The following is a 25,193-nucleotide window of genomic DNA, read 5'->3' on the forward strand; positions in this document are numbered from 1 at the left end:
TATAACAGTCCCATCATGCCCGTCAGCTACTAAAAAGAGTCAAGAGACATACCTGGGAAGGCTAGTCACAGAATCACAGAAACCCCACAGTGCAGATAGAGGCCATTTCGGCCCATCGAGCCTGCACCGACACATATCCCACCCGATCCCCGTAACCCCTACACCAACACATATCCCACCCTATCCCCGTAACCCCACGTATTTAATCCCCCCCCTAACACTAAGGGTCAATTTATCATAGCCAATCAACCTAACCCGCACATCTTTGGACTGTGGGAGGAAACCGGAGCACCCGGAGGAAACCCACGCAAACACGGGGAGAATGTGCAAACTCCACACAGACAGACAGTCACCCGAGGCCGGATTCGAACCCGGGTCCCTGGCGCTGTGAGGCAACAGTGCTAACCACTATGCCACCATGCTTCCCAGGAACAATGCAAGGTCAGGGCATGTTCCAAACTTCAGATAAGGAGCAGTTATAAAGCAAACAGCAAGAACCTTGACTGAACACTGACCCAGGAGGCACTCCACACCAGTGGAACCCCAGATATCATGCTATTGGCTTAGGTTGCAGAGTAGCCAGCCAGTCTGCATTTTCCCTCCCCCAGACTTGCCTTTCCCAGAATACAAGGCCATAGAACAAGTAACTGTCAATGTGTGACTCTCTGCTGAAAGTTAATACAAGGCAGCATTCCTATTAATAAAACAGAAATATAAATATATGGCTGAGGTACTAAATGAGTACTTTGCATCTGCCAAAATCATAGTAAAGGAAGTAGTAATAGAGAAATTGGATAGGATGGAACGTACTTAAAAGTTTGGCAGCGATCAAAGTAGAAAAGCCACCTAATTTGGATGGGATGCATCCTAGGTGGCTGAGGGAAGCAAGGATAGAAATTGTGGAGGCTCTGGCCACAATCTTCCAAACCTTCTTAGATATGAGCAGTGCCAGAGGACTGGAGGATTGCAAATATTACACCTCTGTTCAAAAAAGAGGATAAACCTGGCAACGCCAGTGGTGGCAAGAGAAATAATAATCCAAGACAAAATTAATTGTCTTTTGGAAAAATAAGGGTTACTAAATGACAGCCAACATGGATTTTTAAAGGCAAATCGTGTTTGACTAATTTGATTGAGTTCTATCAAGTAACAGAGAGGGTGGATGTGGGTAGTTCAATGGACTTTCAAAAGGGTGTTTTGTAAAGTACCACATAATAGACTTGTTAGCAAATTTGAAGCCCATGAGATTAAAAGGAACAGTGGCAGCATAGATACGGAACTGGCTAAGAGATGGAATGCAGACAGTAGTGGTGAATGACTGGAGGCAAGTATAGTGGTGCTCCCCAGGGGGTTGTTTTTATGACCACTGCTCTTTAATACATTAATGACCCGGAACAGGGTATACAGGGCATAATTTCAAAGTTTGCTGACAAGACAAAACAGTGAGGAGGATAGTAACAGAATTCAGGAGGACAGAGATAGACTGGTGAAATGGGCAGACACATTTTAACGCAGAGATGTGTGAAGTGATGCATTTTATAAACTAAATGGTACAATTTTAAAAAGGGGGCAGGAAGAGAGCGCGCTGGGATGTATGTACACAAATCTTTAAGGTGGCAGGATAAGTTGAGAAGGCGGTTTTAAAAAACCCCACAAGATCCTTGGCTTTATAAACAAACAGAGACAGTGTACAAAAGCAAATAAGTTATGCTAAACTTTTATAAATCACTAGCTGGAATACAGTGTCCAAAATCTGGGTGTTACACTTTAGGAAGGATGTTGTAGCCTTGAGGGTGCAGAAAAAATTTACTATAATGGTACCAAGCGACGCAGGACATTAGTTACACGGAGAGACTAGAGAAGATGGGGTTGTCCTCCTTAGAGCAGAGAAGGTTAAAGGGGAAATTTAATAGAGGTGTCCAAAATTATGAGGGGTTTTGAAAGAGAAAATGTTTCCAGTGGCAGAAGTAGCACTATGCGAGTACCTTCGCCGCACGGACTGCAGCGGTTCAAGAAGGCAGCTCACCACCACCTTTGAGGGCAATTAGGGATGGGCAATAAATGCTGGCCTTGCCAGCAACGCCCACATCCCAGGAACTAATTTTTAAAAAGCATCAGTAACCAACGGTCACAGATTTAAGGTAATTGATAAAAGAACCAGAGGCGAGGACTAGCAGACACGCTGCTCTTTGGCAAGACTAAAGTTGTGATCAACATTCCATCTTAGGACAATTTCTATAGATTACTGTTCCAGTGGAAACCTCTGGGTAAAAGTAAAGAACTTGCATTCATAGAGTGCTTTATCACATCTCTCAATTGTCTGAAAGCACTTCATATACAATGAATCTTGTGGTATAATTTACATAAGCAGCAGCTATTTTGTACACCGCAATATCGCTCAGAAATAAGATAATGAACAGGTAGTCAGGTTTTGATGTTAGTTGTGGAACAATGCTGGCCAGGACACCAGGCTTTTCTTTTAATACCATGGAACCTATGTTTTAAGTGTACTTTAATGAAACATATAGGTTTATCATCTCATTTAAAAGATGGCACCACCTACAATGCAACACTTATCAAGTGCTGCACTGGAGAGTAAGCCTAAATTATGTGCTCAAGTTCCAGAGTAGATCAGAATTTCATACAAAATTCCAGACACTCCAAAAGATAATCGGGACACATTTTTGTTTAATGAATTAGAAGCATCATCATAGGCCATTCTACAGTTATGGCCATTAAAAGATTTAAATAAAAACAAAACTAGCCATTCAATAGGATATAGAAAACAGATGAATTTAGAAACACCACGTTACATGTTCACCTACCCAAAAGCTCCCTCCTAAGCTGGAGAATTGGAGTTCCACTGAGACAGTGGAAATAGGCTATAGTTTAGCTGGAACCATACTGCAAGCCACAGATTGAGCCATATTCCAGTTACCAGTCCCTGTATAAATGTAGCATTAAGTTTGGAAGCATTTGGCTTTCATCTCCAACATGCTAGTTTCACAGTTGAGGCTACAGTTTTAATAGGGGCTTGCACTAAAGCCACTTCATGTTGTGAAGCGTCCTTATGTCTTATATCATTTGGGTAGTATGTTGAGATTCAGTCTTGATGTGTTCTTGTATCTACGCCCCCTTTTTGTATGGAGGAACGTGTTCTGTTAAAAATAACATCGTTTAACTGACATGCAGTGGAGTGTTCCTCTTCCAGAAGTTAAAATTTCACAGCAAGAACACAAGTAGTGGCATTTACACTCTCAATGTTTAAATTAACTCCAAGTAGATTTAGGAAGTGCTCAGGAGGTCCAACAATCCGCCAAGCATTTTTTTGAAATATAAAAACTTGGTTCAAAACCGCATAGGTTACACTCTAAGGGGGTCGGGGGGGGGGGGGAAAGAGAGAGGGGGGGGGAAGGTGGGGTCTCATTACTTCCCTCCAGAATCAGACTGGACACTGGATATATAGTGCACCTTTAGCATTGATGCAAAGCAAAAACCACTTAGCAGCTGCAGTGTTGACAAAGAAAGTAGAACAAATTCTACCAATGTTTGAATCCCATTTGAAAGATATTCATGCAGCTCTTGTGGGAGTCACACTTTATTTGCCTGGGTGTATTTCCTTAATGTACCCAATGTGGGTTTAGATTTAAAACATAACACGTTGTGGCCCTCATACCTTACTCTAGTGTGAACAAATTAGCAGGCTGGGCCAACTGCATTGAGAAGTATAATCCAACTCATTTTAGAGCTGGTAGTTTAGGGCAGTATGCTCCTTCATGACAATTTGCCTTTCTAGAACTCCCATGGTTGTTTTCCAACAAAACTGATTATGTTTCTCCACATACAAATACATTTCAATATTCCATATTTTCCTTCAGCCAAGAAACTCTTGCATGGCACTGGTCAATTCAGACATTTGCACAGTAATGTACATTTCTTCTATTTACTGTGTTTGAGAGGTTTAGAGGATGCAGCTGCGATTTCAACTGGTTGTATTTCCAGGCTGAATCCCCCAATGGTCCACTGCAACAATTGTACAAGACCCACTTGGCAAAATGTTTGCCGATTGTATTCTTCAAATACGATAGCCAGCATGAGTAGATTAGGAATTGTACTCCTAAACACGTTTGTAAAAATACTAAATTACATAATCTACTCTGACTGAAGCCACATCAATTACTAAATATTGTGCTTATCACAGTCCTTTATCCAACCCACACTAAAGTTAACAAGGTCACATAAGCCCTGGAGCAAGCCACAACCAGCACAGAGCTTTTACCCACAGTCAACCTTAATTTTACAATGTAAATACATGGCTTTTGCCGAGATGCCTCTTCATTAAGTCTTTACAATCCCGCCACATCAAGAATGACATTGAAATACACTGCATTGGATAATTGTATTTCAGATAATTCATGCAAATATGTACAGCAGCCCCTGGGAATACACACCTATGATTTTACTCATCACTGGATGTCTGAATACTGTATTTATTCCTTACATCAACTGGGTCACTAGATATTCACCCTCAGCTTCTGCATCAAACTATTCATGCAACAACTTTTACATCTTTAATGTAGAAAAAAAGTCTCAAGGCACTTCATACAAGCATAATCTGACAAATTGATGCCGAGCCAAAGGAGGGGATATTAAAAGCTTGGGCAAAGAGGTGGGTTATATGGGAGTCTTAAATGAAGGAGGGAGGTGGTGAGGCTTAAAAGAACAAACAGATGAACAAACTTGTATTTTTATAGTGCCTTTCACAACCTCAAGACATCCCAAAGCGCTTTATAGCCAAATGAAGTACATGAAGTATAGTCACGGTTATAATATAGGGAAATACGGCAACCAATTTACGCGCGGCAAGGTCCCACGAACAGCAATGAGATAAATGACCAGATAATCTGTTTTAGTGATGTTGGTCGAGGGACAAATATTGGCCACGACGCCAGGAGAACATCCCTGCTCTTCTGCAAATAGTGTCATGGGATCTTTTAGATTCATATGACAGTTTAGGGAGGGAATTCAAGAGCATAGGGCCTAGACAGCTGAAGGCACTATCCTAGGCAAATTTAAACATAGAATCAATCAATCATAGAAATTTACAGCACAGAAGGAGGCCATGCGACCCGTCGTGTCTGTGTAAGCCGAAAAAGAGCTATCCAGCCTAATTCCACTTTCCAGCTCTTGGTCCATAGCCCTGTAGGTTACAGCACTTCAAGTGCATATCCAAGTACTTTTTAAAATGCACTGAGGGTTTCTGCCTCCACCACCCTTTCAGGCAGTGAGTTCCAGATCCCCACCACCCTCTGGGTGAAAAAAGTTCTCAACTCCCATCTATTCCTTCTATCAATTACTTTAAATCTATGCCCCCTGGTTATTGACCTCTCTGCTAAGGGAGATAGATCCTTCCTATCCACTCGATCCAGATCCCTCAATTTTATACACCTCAATCAAGTCTCCCCTCAGCCTCCTCTGTTCCAAAAAAAACAACCCCAGCCTATCCAATCTTTCCTCATAGCTAAAAATCTCCCGTCCTGATAGCATCCTCCTAAATCACCTCTGTACCCTCAAGTGCAATCACATCTTTCCTGCAATGTGGTGACCAGAACTGTACGCAGTACTCTAGCTGTGGCCTAACTAGTGTTTCATATAGTTCTATCATAACCTCCCTGCTCTTGTATTCGATGCCTCAGCAATCTCCATTTCAGCTCCCCTTGACCCATCTCCTCCAAACTGACTGACCTAATGTCTTCGCTAAACCTCTCCTCCCCATATTCACAGCCAACCCCTCAAGTTTGCCATTTCCTGTGGCTCAAAACACCAAGCGAGGTCATTTCTGCCTATTTGGTCACATCCCTCAACACAATTCCCCCAAAATTCCTTCCTTTTGCATCCTGGAAACAACCTGCCCCCGCCTCCCCCAATAAATCTCTTAAAAATCACACATTTGAACTCACTACCTAGCTCCATTTGCCACGATACCTCGGTAGCTATTTATTTACTGTAACACTCCCTCACCTCTGCTTTTGATGCCCTTGTTCCCAATAAAACGTTCACCATGCCCACCTTGGTCATACTTCTGGTACAGCCTCCATCTTTGGTCCCTCAACTCCAAGGAGAACAAACTTGAGAAAGCTGGCTGACAACTGGTTTAAGCCATTTATCACCAGATCTGACTAGCCCACATCAAGCTCCACCAGGTCATGTCTCCTCTGTTAAATCAGTCCACTATTCTCTGATCATTCTGGAGGACGAAGATAACCCACACCCCCTTTTCTCTACCAACTGCCTCCTTAAATCCGCCTCCCCATCTCTAATGACGTGAGGAAGGATTTGTTTGTCTCAAAGTGTGACCATCTGTTACTACCTCTGGTTCTTACTGCCCTTAACCACCATCACCATCCTAGCCCTAAACCCCAAGCCCCCCCCATTTTGCTTTTCCAAACTCAACTCATCCGCGAGCCCTACCACCTGCCCATTCAACCCTATTCCCTCAAAGTTCAGATAACCAAACTTCACTTCCTAGCACCCATTTTAAACTGTTCGCTCTCCTCAGGCGCTGTCCCTCATGCCTTTCAAAACTGCCATCAGCTCCGTGCATTAGCTCCATTTCCCAGTGTCTAGGTCACTCCCACTCTCCCCTCAACCTCCAAGGTTTTCCTCACATGTCTGTCCCCAGTCACTCCATGAAAATCTGCCTTTGAAGGGCACATGTGTTGAGTCACAAGTGGAATACTTCTTAGTCAGGTCAGTCAGCCACCCTCCATAAACTTTAACTCATCCAAAACTCTTCTGTCTAAATTCTACCTGCATTAAGACTTGCTCACCCTTCACACCGTCCTCACTGATCTACACGGAGTCACACACTGCCTCAAATTTAAAAATTTTCACCTTGAGCTTACATCACTTCCCTATCTCTAAACACCTCCAGCACTACACACTATTTCTTTAACGGGCCACAAATCCATTTCCACCGACCCCTGCCCTCGTGCCCCCCCCCCACCTCCACAAATGGCTTGCAGCTATCCAAGTCCCTCACTAAACCCTTATGCCTCTTTACCTCCTTCAATATCCTTCCTGAAAACCACTTCTGACAAAGCTTTTGGTCACTCCTCCTAATCTCACCTTATTTGGCTCGATGCAGATTCTCCTTATGCCTCTGAAATGTTTTGTGGCATTTCTCTATGTTAATAAGGCACTATTTAAGTGCAAGTGGTTGCAATATTCCCAAACACCAACTTGAAAGATCTAATAGCTCATTATCAGAACCAAATTTAGTCTGCTTGCACAGTTCAAAAAAAATCTATCCCATCCTCAACATTAAAACTAACTGCCAGAAAGCAGCATTCCTATTAAGCAATCTGCAAAATTATGGCAGCTGAAAAAATTCTTGGACTGAACACACAGAAATATGCTAAAAGGTTGAGCAGTCACTACATCCATTTAAAATAAAAGACAGGCTTTTTTCAGTGTCAGGGTTATTTATAACTGAAGAATACCAGGGAATCAAGTAATTCTAAGGCCTGCAACTTCAAAAGCAAGTTGTTCATTTAGAAAAACTGCACAGAATACAAAATATATACACATTAAGTCCCTGTTATTACAGGTTGTACATTATAGACAGTGAAGCATCTTGGTTTACAAAAGCTATAATAGCTAAAATGCATGACATTCACTGCCATCAATGTGAGTTAATGCTGGTGCTAGTTCAGCAAACAATTTTATCAAGGAGACTAGCAAGAGCTGAAAACATTTTTAAGTCTTATTTAATAAAAGTCATGAACCACGTAAAATGCAGCATTATTTTAGAAAGAAACCTCTCTTTTTATAAAGTGTTGCTTTTTAACACATCCACATACCAAAAGAATCTAAATACATAAACCTAAACACCACATGCACACATGCACACAATTCCATGGCACTTGAATTAAGTTTTTTTTTAAGTTTGCCATACCCTTAACTAGTACCTGTGCCAATCGTCAATTGCAGTCTCAATTATGATCTTGACAGATAATAATTGTCTTCGTAGAAACATGCAACAGCATATCCTAGACATGCAGATGGCTGCATTTCAAATCACTAATTTAACAGGGAATAAGCTATCTGATTTTAATTACTTGTCACATTCCCAGTCCTGAGGCTTCCACAAGATACCAAATTAACTCAGCAATCACAACCTCCATTTACCAATGTGGGGAACATTTAATTCAATGTTTTCCCCCTCTTGCCTCCAACTTTTCCCTCTGATGGTCTCTGCTCCACCCATCCTCAATGTGAAGACTCAAGTTAGGAGTACAACTGTACCGATTCCTTTGTTTAACTAGCTAATGTCACCCTTGGGAATCATGGTACCAGACTACAACCACTATAAAACAAGGTTTTTAAATGCACTTTTTCAGTGAATATTGTAGATTAGTGACATACCAGTAAAGTGGTACAAGCATCAGACCTACAAAAAAAGGGGTCACAGATAAAATCTTCTTCCCTGCTCCCAAGCAGTGTTTAAATTCACAATAGAATAAAACAAATTGAAACTACACTTGCATCCCACTTGCTCTGGCAGGAGTGAAACTGTATTTGTCTGGGCATCTTTTCAATGCAAGGCATATCTACCCACCTCCAGGCTTAGTGATATGCACAGAGTTAGGGTTAGTTAACAGGATGTTAGAACACCCATCAATGGATACTGCCTGGTTCTTAAAAACCAATGTTCACATCTCCATTTACCAAAATGCTTGCAGTGCAGCAGCACACAAGGCAGTGGTTTAATCTTGCCTTGGAGTCAGAAGGTTGTGGGTTCAAGTACCACTCCAGGAACTTGAGCACATAATCCAGGCTGACACCCCAGTGCAGTGCTGATGGAGAGCTTTGCCATTGGAGGTGCTGTCTCTCGGATGAGACGTTAAACGGAGAACCAATCTGCCCTCTCAGGGGTACATAAAAGACCCCTGTCCATGGCACTATTTCGAAGAAGAGCAGGGGAGTTGTCTCGGTATCCTGGTCAATATCTATATATATATATATATCCCTCAATCAACATCACAAACAGATTTTCTGGTCATTATTACATTGCTGTTTGTGGGACCTTGCTGTGCCATACATTACAACAGCGACAACACTTCAAAAGTACTTCATTGACTGTAAAGCACTTTGGGCCGTCCCGAGGTCGTGAAAGAAGCTATAGAAATGCAAGTTCTTTGTAACTAAAAATAGTCTGTATTGGCTGATATATAGAGTACTAAAAGAAACAAATACTTAGTGCAAAATAGATTTTTTTTTTTTTAAATAAGCTAATGAAGGAAATACGGCAACATTAGACACATCCCCCATCTCCTGTAACAAGTTTACGTCGAAATCGTAGGTGTTCCGGAACAAGTTATCCTAGGTTGAAAACCCTCTTGCAGCCATTTCCAAAATGTATCGGTCACAAAATAGTCGAATTGCGTATAAAGTTTACTCACTGGCTCCGTTGCTTTATAATTTTTTTTAAAATCAGTAATTCGATTGTGAAAGACAGAGTGGAGCATTAAAGTGTTAAAAAGTATCAGCGGGTGAGTGCAGGGCTCTAACAATGATAGGCGGTTGCTGTACCTTCCAGCCGGCCGAGCTGTTGCTGTCTCCTTTATCTTTGAAGTAGGGCACACAGCGGACCATCCAGTCGTAGATCTGCGACAGCGTTAACCGCTTGTCCGGCGAGCTCTCGATGGCTTTCGTGATCAGATCCGCGTACGACATGTTGCCCCAGGCGTTCCTGCGGGACGAGGCTTTCCGCTGCTGGGGCCCCGCACCGCCGGCCGCCGCCGCGCCGAAGCCGGGGGAATGCGAGGAGGAGGACGGCGAGCGGGAGCCCCGGGGGCCGCCCGTTGCTGGCGGCTGCTGCTTCAACAACCCGTCTCCCCCGCCACCGGCTGCTGTTTGCGGCTCTCCCCCGCCGGCGGAGCCCAGCGGCGGCAGCAGCAACAGGCCGGGCTCGGAGCCGCCGAGCTCGTCGTCCTCCGCTTCTTCTTCTTCTTCTTCGGGGATCATGTCGGAAGCCTCGCTCGAGTCGTTCTTGCCCGAGGAGGCGGAGGCGGGGAAGTCGGGCCGGGGTAAGGGCCAGGTGCAGGAGCGGGGTCGGCTCTGCGGCTCGAAGTCGGGGTCGATGTCCAGTGGGGCGGCCACGGCCGTGGGGGCAGCCCCTTCGGCCATGATTCAGCCCGCAGGACCGAGAGCGCGCGCGGTGGGTGGGTGATGGGAAGGGGGGGGGGGGTGGTGTGATGCAGGTACGGGACTCCTGGCCGCCGAGCTCCCCTCAGCTTTCGGCGCTCAGAATGCACTCGGAGAAACAACGAAAGCCGCAAGGTGGTGACTCGGATCCATCGAGCGGCTTTAAAACTCCGGCCTCACACTGCTCAGCGGGCGACGGCAAGGTAAATGTCCGTCGCTTTGCTCACAAGGCTGCCATCTTGACACCGTCTCCAACTGGCTGGAGTGTGTGGGTCAGCGTGTCACCCCTTTAAAACCCCTAACCCCCACCCCTCCCCCGGGCCCCTCTCCCCCACCGCCTAGTCCTTTAAAGCGACCTCCCCCCCGATTGCTGTGAGGAAAGGCTCGGGGGGTTAAACAATGCACGAGTCGGGGGGTTAAACAATGCACGGGGCGGGGGGGTTAACGCTGTTGCGGGTCGGTTTGAAGCCGCTTTCTCTCTCTCTCTCTCTCTTTTTCTCTCTCCCCTTTGCTTCGCTCGCGCGCCGTCAGTTGGCCGCGAGCCGTCACTCCGGGAGACGGGCGAAGATCTAGAACGGCCGGCCGTTACTCGCTACCTAAATCGCACATTCCCAGCTGGCTCGCGCCAAGTCCCACGTTCGCTGTTGATGTTCCTTTCGCTCCCCCTTCTCCTCCCACTCTGACAAGAGAACTGGCAGGAGAGAGACACACACTCATATTCTCTCGCTCTCTCTCTCTCTCTTCCCCCCCTCCTCCCAACAACGAAACAAAGTTTAGAGACGCCAGAGCGTAACCCAGCTTTACTATCCGACTCGCCCAACCTCCGCATCGCGCTCATTGGATCTATCGGGCCTCGCGTCGGCACGTCTTTACTCGACGGGTGGGTGAGTGAGGCGGACAGTCGTCTGATTGGTCGGATAGGGAGCCGTCAGTCGGCTGCATCACGCAGGCCGCTCGACCACCAAGTTAGGTTGGCGAGTTGAAACACATTGCGTCATTCTCTTGGCAGGAGCGCGTGACTCCGGCTCCCTTCGACTCCTATTGGTCCGGTGCGAATGTCACTCAAGCTAACAGCTGGCGCTGATTGGCGGGATTGTTGGCCATTCTTCCCCATTCTGAGGTTGGGGGAGGGGGATGCACAATAACAACAAAAACACGGACAGTGTATTTAATCATTAAATCCCAGCAAAGGCAGTCTGTGCACGTGGAAGGAAGAAGGGATTGCGCTATATTGCATTTACGTGTGGTTTTCCTCTTTTTATTTTAAATGTGTGTGGCATTCATCTAAATACAAGGACGGGTCCGTTTTGTCCTTTTGGTTACTGCTTTCCTGGTGTTGTCAGTCGAGGCATGCTGCAGCCATGCTGCATTATTTTCAGTGTGTCATCACAGCACGTGTGCGGTGTTGTCAGCCGTGTTTTTTTTGTTTGAGAAGGGTTGACGTTGTGTCCAGAATAAAATCTCCATCTTATTTGCAACAGCTTTGTGACAAATATGAGAGCAAAACTAGGATTTTAAAAAATTTTGCAACACATTTATAAACCTGAAGTAAACTGACAAAATTTTGAAGGAAGGGAATATTATAAATTTAAATCTCCACGTAGTGGTGCTGGTGGAGGCTTGATCCCGCCCCTCCCCTCCCCCCCCCCATAATATTACTATAGCTGCATTTCCCCTGGTGAGCACAGCAACCCACATACTCAACCATCTGTTTTAATCCTCATGAAGAACATTATGTACACCATGTGCTCGTTTGTATTTCACTTGAACATTTTAATCCTTGTCTCAGCTTTTAAGCAGGGGGGAGGGGGGGATTTAACCTAAACTGAGCCACGGTAAAGAACTATTTACAGTTAAATCTGCAATCCATTATGATCCATTAGGGTGACTGTGTAAAAGAAACGCATGATAACATTTGAATAGATTTTGCACTGCACATGCGTTGCTATGTAATTTGACCTACATTGCAATGTCTCTCGAGAAGCCTGACTGCAAACAAAGGAGGAACAAAGTTAATTCGAATCAAGGCGATTTTAATGTCAAGCTGCACTAGATATAGCAAACACGATATTTCAAAACGTAGTTCTTTCTAAAACTAAGAGGATAGCTAAAGCGCAGACAGGATTATCTCTGAATGCATCACGTCTTCCTCCTGGAAGAGAATGGATAAAATGGCTCCCTATTTTATAACGATTTTTCGATCCAATTCAACTCAGAAATAAAATGCATCATGGTAAAGTGTGCCTTTTTAATCAAAATTTAGCTTGCAATGGGTCTGAATTTTACACTGTGGATAAGCACCCAGGAAACTCGCTAATAAATGAGAGTATGTCTACTGGACCATAAAATGATTTTTAAAATGATTTACTTAAAAATAAAAAAGTTGACAGTGGTGTAGCAGAATATTTGAGTTCTAATGTGCAGTACCAGAGTGGTGGGATATAGGCTTACACTTCAAATTTCATGCCTGGCTACTTTCCAAGCAAGGTCATGCTATCAAACACTTTGCCACAGAGAGTGGGATGCCTAGATTTTCTACTGGTTTCTACTCAATTTTGTGGCATTTATTGGGTGGGCAACAGCAGTAAATAGGCCAAAGATTTATTATGCCAGATCTCCACCTACTTTAGTGCCTGTCCCATCTTCCAACATAATTTCTGGTGGAAAATCCCCCTCCATTGTGCTTGATAATCCTCAATACCCATTTATAGGGGTGTCAGTATTAATCAGCATGCAAATTAAGCCATAATTATGTCATATGTTCCATTTTCTGCTTTTCTATCTTTTTGCTTTGATTCAATTCCATACACATGTAAACTGGGCATCCGGGGTTGTTAGATGCTATGGAGAAGGTTAAAGAGAATTTTAAAGGCCTAGTTCAATGCTTGCAGGTGCAGTTAAAAGCTTATTTCTCAAGAATGTTGTTTTTTTTGCTATTGCTAATATCGTTGTCCTCTGTCTTTCCTCGTCCCCCATTTCAGACAGGGCACAGGGGCTTTCCCATTGGGAATTCCTCTCCATCTGCTTCTTGGAAGGAAAGAAGATGCAATGTAAGAATGGTGCGCTGGTAAGGATGTATTAGAGATGCATGGCACCCACATGCTCATACTTCCACATCAGAATATACAGTCAGAAGTGCTTCTGCTATCTGCATTTGGCCGAGGAGCTTTCCAAAGCTGTAACTAAGTATGTTACATGGTGCAGGCTCACCTCCACCACAGGTAAGTTTCATTAATGGCTGTTAAGATTACAGTTGCCCTTAACCTCTATGTCATACTTGTTGTGTATGTGCCTTTAAGAGAAGAACTGATTCTATACTGCAGTACCGGCAGTGACCACCCCTGTATATAAAGCCATAGCAGGCTTCTGTATTTCAGTCTTGAATTACTCCCTGTTCAGTAAATACCTGTTTTATTGTTCTCCTGCAGTCTGAGTATTATTGATCCTCAGACACTACACTGGCGACGGGCAGGTTTGAACTCACCTGCAGTACTGCATCACCTCACGGGGATCTTTTCCCTGAAGAGAAGCTTCTTGGAGGTCGAAGTCAGAACGGCGGGCGTCGACCGCAGGCAACCGCCCAGGGATCCATCGGAGAGTTGCAGGGGAGGCTGTGGAGAGCTGGGCTTGGCTCCCCAGTCGAGGTGTTCCAGCAAGTCGTGCTGGTAGCAGGTAGTGCGCTGACCCTTCCGGACTGCGGCGGGCTCAGGCTCGATAGAGCGGCTCTGCAAAGGGGCCGTGCAGCGTCATCGGGAGGAAAAGAGAGAGAGAGAGGGTGGAGCGCACAGGGCGTGGTCGGTGCTCAAGAACAGGGCAGCATGGAGAGGATAGAATGCGGGGAAGGAAAAGTGAGACGTGCTGAAGCCGCGGGTCGCCGCCATTACCCTGTAGAACGCTAGGAGCAGCGTGGCAGCAAGTGGAAGAAGGAAAAGCGTGGGAGGCGCCATTTTATTCCATTGCGGAAGAAGGAAAAGCGCGGGAGGTGCCATTTTAATTCATTGAAGAAGAAAAAGCGCGGGAGGCGCCATTTTAAATCACCCAAGATGCCAAAAAGTGGCAGTATCACTGCTTTCGACAACGAGGTAGAAGACTGGACCACGTATGTGGAAAGAATTGAAGTGTACTGCGAGGCAAATGAGGTGGCCGATGGAAAGAAGGCGTCGGTATTATTAAATTTGATGGGCGCGAGAACGTACGGCCTATTGCGGAATTTAATTTCCCCAGCTAAACCAATGGAGAAAAGTTTTGAGGAGATTGTTAATATCTTACAGGAACAACTAAACCATACAGCGCTGCTGATAGCAGAAAGATTCAAGTTCCATAAAAGAAACCAGCACAAAGATGAGAGCAATGCTGACTATCTTACGGAACTACGCAAGTTATCGAAGCACTGCCAGTTCGGAGCAGGACTGGCAGACACCTTGCAGGATAAGTTTGTCTGCGGGCTCCAGAGTGAAGGAACCCAGAAACGACTACTTTCGGAAAAGGACTTGACGCTAGAACAGGCTTTCAGCGTGGCAGTATCCTACGAAGCAGCAGCATGGGGAGCTGCGGAAATACAACAGAAACCACAGGAATACAGCGCTAACGAAATGGCGTATGGAGCAGAAAAGTGCTATCGCTGCGGCAGAACAACCCATGATCAGAAGGACTGCTGGGTTAAGGACAAAATATGCAGGCAATGTGGGAAAATGGGACACATAGCAAGAGTCTGCAGGTCGGGAAAGAAAACCAACACTACAAGAACTACTAAGGAAAAGTACAAGAAAGTAAAGAAATTGACAGACAGTAGTTCGGAAGATCAGGAGAGTGATAAGGACTCCGGGAGCAGGAGACTAAGTTGTCTAAAGTTACACAACGTGATCGCAAAGGAGGGTCACCGAACCATTTGGGTCACCCTCATGATAGCAGTGTCCCCAGTAAAGATGGAATTGGACACAGGATCAGCCCTAACTGTCATGAATCGACGAGACTATGAGCGGCTATTCTCACACATACCCTTGAAGGACACGTCCATTGTATTGAAGACATACACGGGGCAAAAAGTCTACCCCAGAGGAAAAATAAGGGTGCCAGTTGAATACAACGGCAAGGAAACACAGAAACTGTATCTATATATACTACCAGATGGAGGACCACCATTATTGGGACGTGAATGGATCCGAAAAATACAATTGGATTGGCATTCCATTCAGGCGCTAACTGTGACTGATAAAAAGGATGATGACGTCACACCTGGACGACTGTCAAAAATTCTAACTGACGCGAAAGAGGTGTTCCAACAAGGACTTGGGACTCTAAAAGGAGTAACGGCAACGATAAAAATCGAAGATAACGCAAACCCCAAATTTTTTAAGGCCGCCCAGCCGTTGAAGCAGAGCTGGAGAGTCTGGAGCGTTCGGGTGTGCTGTCCAAGGTGGACTGGAGCGAGTGGGCCACACCCATCGTTCCTGTAATGAAGAAATCATTGAGCAGCACGCCTGGGGAACCGAAGAAGGTTCGCATCTGTGGGGACTTCAAGGTAACTGTGAACCCAGTCCTGCACACAGTACAATATCCACTTCCACGGAGAGAAGATATTTTCGCCTCACTACCTGGAGGGAAACGCTTTACAAAGATTGATCTGGCCCAAGCGTATCTATAAATGGAGGTGGAAGAAGCGTCTAGGAAATACCTCACGATAAACACTCACAAAGGCCTTTACCAGTACAATCGACTGGTATTCGGGGTAGCATCAGCTCCGGCTATTTGGCAGAGGGCGATGGAACAAGTCCTGCAAGGGATCCCGGGGACCCAGTGTTATTTGGACGACATCCTGGTTATGGGCGAAAATGACAGTGAACACCTTGCCAACCTGGAGCAGGTGCTCCACGAGATTACAGGAATATGGGCTACGAGCCAACTGCCCCAAATGCGAGTTCTTCAGGAGACAAATCTCATATTGGGGCCACATGATTGATGAGGAAGGGTTGCATAAGTCACCGGACAAGATTGAGGCTGTAGTCAAGGCTCCAGCACCGGAAAATGTGTCGCAACTGAGGTCGTTCCTCGGGTTGGTGAACTACTACCATAAGTTCTTGCCGAATTTATCCACAATTCTGCACCCACTGAACGCCCTACTGTAAACTGGAGTAACATGGAAATGGAGTGATGAGTGTAAGCGTGCCTTTCAGAAATGTAAATGCCTAATCACTTCAAAAGAAGTATTGGCCCACTACAATCCAACACTACCGATTCGGTTAGCATGTGATGCATCTCCCTATGGCATCGGAGCGGTGCTGTCACACAAATTCCTTGACGGTTCAGAGAGGCCAATAGCCTTTGCGTCGCGCTCGTTAACCTCAGCTGAGCGTAACTACGCCCAGATTGACAGGGAGGCCCTCAGCCTGGTGTGGGGGGTGAAGAAGTTCAATCACTATCTGCACGGGCAGAAATTCACCCTACTGACTGATCATCAGCCCCTGGTCTCCATTTTTAACCCAAAGAAGGGCGTTCCGGTGATGACGGCGCAACGGCTGCAAAGATGGTCACTTTTTCTAGGGGCACATCAGTACGACATAGAGTACAAGGGTACAAAACAGCATGGAAACGCTGATGGGCTGTCGCGCCTACCGTTGCCTACGGTAGAGGAAGCACCTGCAGTGGACCCTGTTGAGATATTCCATGCGACCATAGTCGAATGTCTACCTGTTACAAACTCAAGTATAGAGAAGGAAACCCGAAATGACCCAACACTCTCTCGGGTCTATGATTTGACGGTGAAGGGATGGCCAGCACATGGCGACTCACTGTTGCCAGCATTCTCGCCAAGGAGAGAACAGCTGTCAGTGTGCCGGGGGACCTTGATGTGTGGATCCCGAGTGGTAATTCCACCCAAGTTGAGAGATAGAGTGCTCAATGAACTTCATGAGGGTCATCTGGGAGGGGTAAAAATGAAGAGCCTAGCCAGGGTGTTTGTGTGGTGGCCGGGAATCGATAAAGAAATCGAGGATATGACCAAGAGATGCACAGGATGCCAGAAGATCCAAAACGCTCCACCACAGGCCCCGCTACATCCATGGGAGTGGCCCTCATCTCCATGGCAACGGGTACACATTGATTTTGCTGGTCCATTTATGGACTCAATGTTTCTAATCGCTGTGGACGCCCATTCGAAATGGCCAGAGGTCATCAAAATGTCCTCCACCACCACGGAGAAAACTATTGCAGTCCTACGGACCATCTTCACCAGGAATGGCTTGCCAGAACAGATTTGCTCCGACAATGGGCCACAGTTTGTGTCTGAGGATTTCCGGAGGTTCCTGAAGAATAATGGGGTGAAACATTACACATCTGCCCCATATCATCCAGCCACAAATGGATTGGCTGAGAGGTTTGTTCAGACCTTTAAAAAGACAATAAAGGCAACGTATAATGACGACATACCACTACAACACAAGGTGGATAATTTCTTGTTTGCTTACCGGAATGCGACACATGCAGTCACCAACCAAGCTCCAGCCATAATGTTCTTCAACCGAAGGCTAAGATGTCACCTGGATTTGCTCAAACCAAACATAAGACGAGATGTTGAGGATAAGCAATTCCAGCACATAAATGAGAAGCCAACCAGGAGCTTCAAGATAGGGCAACCAGTCTTGGCCCGCGACTACCGAACAGAAAAATGGCAGCCAGGAACGATATGCACACAGCAGGGACCACTTAATGTACACAGTGGACGTTGGAGAGAGCATCGTGAGACGCCATGCTGACCAGATTCTAGAGTCACAGGAACAAGCCAAACCCATACCACGAGCAGATGCACCTGGTAATCAACCCGAAGTACAGATTGCGTCTACCTCAGAAGCAGTGGTATTGGAAGCTGACGAACCAACCAATGACAATGAGCCAGAGTCAACGCCGCCGCAAGAACAGGATACTCGAGAAAGGCGCTATCCAGTCAGGATCAGGAAGCCTCATCAAAGACTGAACTTATAAATGATTATTTCAGTTGATGTATGTGATGAAATATATGCCTTCATCAGCCCCTGTGTTTTACCTGCTTTGTATTGTGTGTACCGCCCCCTTTTTCCTATTGTGTGTATTGGCTACGCCCCTGTCTTTTGTCATATAAAGGTCTCAAGAGCTATATGAGTCATTCTATCAGACGAACCCGATGTGGAAAGACCTGCAATGTTCTTAGTGATTAAAAGCCTTTAGTTGAATCCTTTAAACTCCTTGTCTTTGAGTTATTGATGGCACATCAATTTTAATCACTAAAACACCAAGATGGATCGACTCCTGAAACCAGAGCGCTTGGATCTGGACCCCCATGCCTCAGACGCAGCCACACAGTTCGGACACTGGTTCCAATGCTTCGAATTTTTCATCGCAAACTCATCCACCGCCATAGCAGCCGCAACCGCCACCGGAGACGTGAAACTGGGAATCCTGCGAAACTGGGTGAGCCATCGGGTCTCCCCTCTCATCCAAGATGCCACCAGCTACGGGGATGCCTGCACCATTCTGAAGGCCCACTACGTGCGGCCAATAAACGAAGTGTACGCCAGGCATCTTCTGACTACTCGCACGCAGCGGCATGGTGAGTCACTAAAGGACTTCATGCTAAGCCTAAAAGTACTGGGCAGAGACTGTAACTGTAAGGCCATGTCTGCCATCGTGTACACGGAGGAGCTGATCCGAGACTCCTTTATTGCGGGTCTCGGCTCAAATTACATTCGGCAGAAACTGTTTGAAAAGGAGGGACTGGACTTAAAACAGGCTATGGGTATAGCGCGATCGCTGGATATGGCCCAGAGGAACTCTGAATCCTGTTCCTCAGGCCACGTGGCCCACTCCGCCTCGTGGGGGCCGCCATCTTGGAAGCCATCTTCACCTCCCAGGTCTCAGGCCAGCCTAGCACCATCGGAGCCCCAGCCCCCACCCAGGAGCCCCACTACTGCCGCGATGCATCGGGGCCCGAAATGCTACTTCTGCGGCCAGGACAAACACTCCAGGCATCTGTGCCCAGCGAAGGGCACCACCTGTTTTAAATGCGGGAAGAAAGGACATTTCAGCAAAGTCTGCAGAGGGAACCCCGCCTCCAACTCCACCACCGCCGCATGTGCGCCGTGGGGGCGGCCATCTTGGACGCCATCTTGTCCACCCTCATGGAGTCCACCATCTTGCCCCGACTACACGGACCTCCAGGACCCACTAGTGGCCTCGATCACAGTGGATCAATCCAGGCCGCATCCGTTGTCTAAATCGATGATGGACATAGAGGTAAACGGGAACAAGGTTAAATGCTTGATTGACTGCGGGAGCACCGAAAGCTTTATTCATGCTAGCCTGGTAAAACGACTTTCACTAACGATAGTCCCCACACAGGGCAAAATCGCCATGGCTGATAAGACTCATACCTCAAAAATTACAGGTTTCTGCGCGGTTATGTTGTCGGTAAAAGGCACTGATTACAGAGATTTTAAACTATTGATAATGCCAGATCTCTGTGTGAGCGTGATCTTGGGTCTGGACTTCCAGTGCCACCACCAAAGTATCACGCTTACCTACGGTGGGTCCCAGCCGCCCCTCACAGTGTGCGGTCTGGCTACCCTGCAGGTCAAGCCGCCCTCTCTGTTCGCCAACCTCGCACCCAACTGTCGACCCATAGCGCCCAAGAGTAGGCGGTACAGCTGGGAGGATAGACGGTTCATTGCGTCGGAAGTAGAAAGACTCAAGCGGGAGGGTATCATCGAATGCAGTACCAGCCCGTGGCGCGCCCAGGTAGTAGTAGTTAAGGGTAGCGAAAAGAAGCGGATGGTGATAGATTATAGCCAGACGGTTAATCTATACACCCAGCTAGACGCCTACCCTCTGCCCCGCATAGCGGATATGGTTAACCAAATTGCGCAATACCGGGTGTTTTCCACCATCGACCTAAAATCGGCATACAACCAGCTCCCCATTAGGCCGGAGGGCCGTCCATACACCGCCTTCGAGGCGAACGGACGCCTCTACCACTTCCTCAGAGTCCCCTTTGGGGTAACGAATGGGGTCTCGGTCTTCCAGCGGGAGATGGACCGCATGGTCGATGAGAACCAGTTAACAGCCACCTACCCATACCTAGACAACGTCACCATCTGCGGCCACGACCAGCAAGACCATGACTCGAACCTCGCGAGATTTCTGAAAACCGCCCTCAGACTCAATCTCACCTACAACGAGGATAAGTGTGTCTTTAGCACCACGCGCCTCTGTATCCTGGGCTGCGTGGTGGAAAACGGGGAAATCGGTCCGGACCCCGACCGATTGTGCCCCCTACGGGAGCTACCCCTACCAAACACTCCCAAGGCCCTGAAAAGGTGCCTGGGGTTCTTCTCCTATTACGCCTAATGGGTCCCCAATTATTCCGACAAGGCCCGTCCCCTCCTGAAATCAACGTCCTTCCCGCTCACGGCCGAGGCCCACGCCGCCTTCAACAGCATTAAACACGACATTGAGAAGGCCGCGCTGCAGGCAGTGGACGAAAACATCCCTTTCCAGGTCGAAAGCGATGCGTCCGACTTCGCATTAGCAGCCACCCTCAACCAGGATGGGCGGCCCGTAGCCTTTTTCTCAAGAACCCTCCAAGGGCCCGAGATCAGGCACTCCTCGGTAGAGAAGGAGGCCCAGGCCATAGTGGAGGCAGTGCGGCACTGGAGGCACTACCTAGCCGGCAAACGCTTCACCCTGCTTACCGACCAGCGGTCGGTAGCCTTCATGTTTAACAACAAACAGAGGGGGAAGATCAAGAACGACAAAATTCTCAGGTGGCGGATCGAACTCTCCACGTTTGAGTACGACATAATATATAGGCCAGGGGCCCTCAACGAATCCCCCGACGCCCTATCACGAGGGATGTGTGCCAGCATCCAGGGGGACAGGCTACAGGGCCTCCGCAATGGCCTCTGCCACCCGGGGGTCACCCGGCTATTTCACTTTATAAATCCCGTAACCTCCCCTATTCCATCGAGGAGGTCCGGTCAATGACCAGGGACTGCCGCACCTGTGCGGAATGTAAGCCCCGTTTTTTCAGGCCCGACCGAGCCCACCTGATCAAAGCTACACGGCCATTCGAGCGCCTGAGCTTAGATTTCAAGGGACCACTCCCCTCCACCGACCGCAATGTGTACTTTCTCAACATTGTGGACGAGTACTCCCGCTTCCCATTCGCCTACCCCTGCCCAGACATGACCAGTGCCACGGTCATCAAGTGCCTCGGCAACCTGTTTTGCACGTTCGGCATGCCTAACTACATCCACACTGACAGGGGGGCGTCGTTCATGAGCGACGAACTGCGCCAATACCTGCTGTCGAAGGGGATAGCCACGAGTCGGACCACTAGTTATAGCCCCCGGGGTAATGGGCAAGTGGAGAGGGAGAACGCGACAGTGTGGAAGGCGGTCACCTTAGCACTAAGGTCTAAAGGCCTCCCCACCTCCCGCTGGCAAGAGGTCCTCCCAGACGTACTCCACTCGATAAGGTCGCTACTGTGTACTGCTACTAACGCCACTCCTCACGAGAAGATGTTTGTTTTTCCCCGCAAATCAACCTCAGGAGTGGCCCTACCCTCGTGGCTCTCCACCCCAGGGACAGTCCTATTACGGAAGCATGTGAGGGGCCACAAAATGGATCCCCTCGTGGAGGCAGTACACCTACTCCATGCAAACCCACAGTACGCGTACGTCAAGCACGCCGACGGGTGTGAGGACACCGTGTCCATAAAGGACCTCGCCTCGGCAGGAAGCGACGACGACCCATCACCACCACCACCCCCAGAAGAACCTCCACCATCCCCAGGCTCACCACCCCCAGAAGTACCTGCAACACCCCCAACACATGGGTATGCCCAAGAGGGCACCACGGACTCCCGGTCGGAACCCGAGGTGCTGTTGCGACATTCAGGAAGGACTATCACACCCCCGGACAGACTAAATCTGTAGAAGGGGTGAATGTAATGAAATATATGCCTTCATCAGCCCCTGTGTTTTACCTGCTTTGTATTGTGTGTACCGCCCCCTTTTTCCTATTGTGTGTATTGGCTACGCCCCTGTCTTTTGTCATATAAAGGTCTCAAGAGCTGTATGAGTCATTCTATCAGACGAACCCGACGTGGAAAGACCTGCAATGTTCTTAGTGATTAAAAGCCTTTAGTTGAATCCTTTAAACTCCTTGTCTTTGAGTTATTGGTGGCACATCAATGTATATAGTACAGAGAAAATTGTAATTGTAATTAGTTATTATTTAGTTGTTAAATGAATGTTATGTACTGTTTATCTAAAAGGGGAGGAATTGTTGTGTATGTGCCTTTAAGAGAAGAACTGATTCTATACTGCAGTACCGGCAGTGACCACCCCTGTATATAAAGCCATAGCAGGCTTCTGTATTTCAGTCTTGAATTACTCCCTGTTCAGTAAATACCTGTTTTATTGTTCTCCTGCAGTCTGAGTATTATTGATCCTCGGACACTACAATACTGGTCATTCTAGGCTACCACAGGCAACATCTGTAACATTAAACAAACAGCTATGCGCAGATCCATCAAGGAAGTCACAGATGCACTGTTTTCTACAGCTAGCAATTTTATCTGCTTTCCATTGACAACCATTGGCAATATGACAGAGGAAAGAAGCAGGATTTCCCAAAATTGAAGTCTCATATGTATTTGCTTGGTGTATGCGTACCTGCCATCACACTCATTATGAGCTGCATGCGGACACCTGGGTATTATTGCATGAAATGTTAACCAAAGGTAATTCTCATTTTTTGCGTTCTTTTTTTCAAGGACAAGACAGATCATCACATGAGAGAGAGAGATCTGCAATAGGTGGTTGTCACCCAAATCTCTGTCCTTTTACTGTACGAGGAAGAAGCTCTTCAAATCCTGGGGAGAAAAGCCATTGTAGGCATTGGAGAAAGGGAAGCAGGACAGCATGTGCCAGCTGCAGATTTGTGATGACATTATACTTCTCTTCCATTTCATTCCACCATACCTCGTGGTACCCTTCAGCAAACTATATTGTGAACCTTTATGTCACTCCTACTTAGAACAACATGTGAACTCTGATCTTCAGCAACCCATTCTAACCTCTCTATCTATTCTTCCTCAAGATGTGCCCAACGAAGATGAACTGGGTCCCAGTGCATACTGCCCTACCACCATTTCAGGGCATGTGTTTATCAGTCGCTCACTCCCACGAAAGCACCAGCCCAGGAGACATCTGGGGAAGTTACAGAGTTAGCCAGAGGGGAGTACGCTGGGTGACATACAGAGCACGGTGACACAAGAAGCAAGATATTGTTGAGAACCAGGTCAGAACATGTGAGTTCTTAACTGAAGACTTGTTCCAGGGACACCTACAGCAGAGACCAACATGACAGAAGCCCGAAGGCCAGTTTGTGATGTTTCATGGAAGCCCAGACTGCTGTCATAGAGACCTGGGGTGCCAAATTGGAAAGGGATGTCTCATCCGTCCTTCAAAGGATTGCGTTTGCGTTTCAGACAAGCATTATATAGGGCTGAACAGATGTCATTGTTACCATCAGGTTTGCTTTCCCTCCGAAGCATTATGGCAGGAATGGAATGCATAATTACACTGTTTCTCAGGATGGCAGCACATGCATGCATCCCTATCAACCCCCTGTACATGTGAGCAAACTAATTCAGGCCCAGCAGCCCATGCAGCAGCTCAAGTATTGCAGTCTGCAACACGTCCATCTCAGGGCTTAGATGCTGTGAGACAAGAGCCAGCTCAATCCCAGAAGGTTCCAATAGCAAGTAACGCTGGTATGAAGAATGTGTTCATACCCCTAGCCCTGGGCCTCTTATTGATGCTACTGCAGTGGCAGCATCACAGAATCACAGAATCACAGAAACCCCACAGTGCAGATAGAGGCCATTTTGGCCCATCGAGCCTGCACCGATACATATCCCACCCGATCCCCGTAACCCCTACACCAACACATATCCCACCCTATCCCCGTAATCCCACGTATTTAATCCCCCTAACACTAAGGGTCAATTTATCATAGCCAATCAACCTAACTCGCACATCTTTGGACTGTGGGAGGAAACCGGAGCACCCGGAGGAAACCCACGCAAACACGGGGAGAATGTGCAAACTCCACACAGACAGTCGCCCGAGGCCGGATTCGAACCCGGGTCCCTGGCGCTGTGAGGTAACAGTGCTAACCACTATGCCACCGTGCTGCCCCATGAGTGAAGTGGCTGGCTGCCACCTGGTATTTGAACCTTCTGGAACCAAGGGGAAGCATGGTTGCAAGAAGCACTGAGTACATACACAATATGAGTTGTCATTAAAATTATGGTTGCGCTAAAGCTGTTATGTATGCACCTTATTATTGGTAAAGTTTGAAAGTTGATTTCATAGGTGGCATATATCATGCGTGGAAGCCAGGTTTATTCACCTGTCTGTTAATGCAACTATGTAGGTAATAGCGGGTAGACACAGCATCTCATTTTCAGTTTAACCTGCTTGGAATTCCTAAGTTGGCCTCTCCTTCCTCTTCCAAACCCCTGAGGCAATGCCTCAATTTTAAAATGGCTGTAACTATTTGCAACCCCAAATTTCTGATTGGCTCCTGACATAAGAAAACTACTAGGCACTTGGTCTAAGCGTTAAACAAAGCTTTAATCAACTGTTTTACAACATGGAGATCTAGTTGTGTCCTTCACTAGTTCTTGTTAAGAATGTCCTGCGCAAGCTGGGCCCGTGCCCGAGTATTTATACTCTCCCTGGACAGTGCCACCTGCAGGCCGCTCAGTATTATTTCATAAGTCTTTCTTTCATGAATGACTGATTCATGTCAGTTCCCTTGGAGGACAAGACCAGATTTCTGATTGGTCCCCTTGGAGGACAAGGCACACCCAAAAGTTTGTCTGGAATGTGTAATTAGATCCTGCCTGCCTGAGTAATCAAGATCTTTGCAATGTGTAATTTGCT

At 47.0% G+C, this 25,193-nt stretch overlaps 1 protein-coding gene and 1 long non-coding RNA gene across 2 annotated transcripts in view; one reads left to right on the plus strand and one right to left on the minus strand.

The window, feature by feature from the left end:
- Positions 1–11,135, minus strand: part of foxo3b (forkhead box O3b) — an 86,222-nt gene extending 75,087 nt beyond the window's left edge. The window contains exon 1 of the mRNA XM_085997776.1: positions 9,595–11,135. Within this exon, the coding sequence (XP_085853902.1) occupies positions 9,595–10,191 (597 nt within the window). The 5' untranslated portion in view covers positions 10,192–11,135. The remainder of the gene's footprint in view (positions 1–9,594) is intronic.
- Positions 10,005–24,579, plus strand: LOC147112959 (uncharacterized). Its single transcript, XR_015079604.1, has 3 exons — positions 10,005–10,091; positions 13,191–13,430; positions 23,015–24,579. It is a non-coding gene; the product is annotated as an uncharacterized LOC147112959 (long non-coding RNA).
- The last annotated feature ends 614 nt before the right edge of the window (positions 24,580–25,193 follow it).

This window comes from Somniosus microcephalus, chromosome 9 (assembly GCF_052327205.1).
Source record: "Somniosus microcephalus isolate GS21.2 chromosome 9, FLI_Smic_1.0, whole genome shotgun sequence".
NCBI classification, from domain to species: Eukaryota; Metazoa; Chordata; class Chondrichthyes; order Squaliformes; family Somniosidae; genus Somniosus; species Somniosus microcephalus.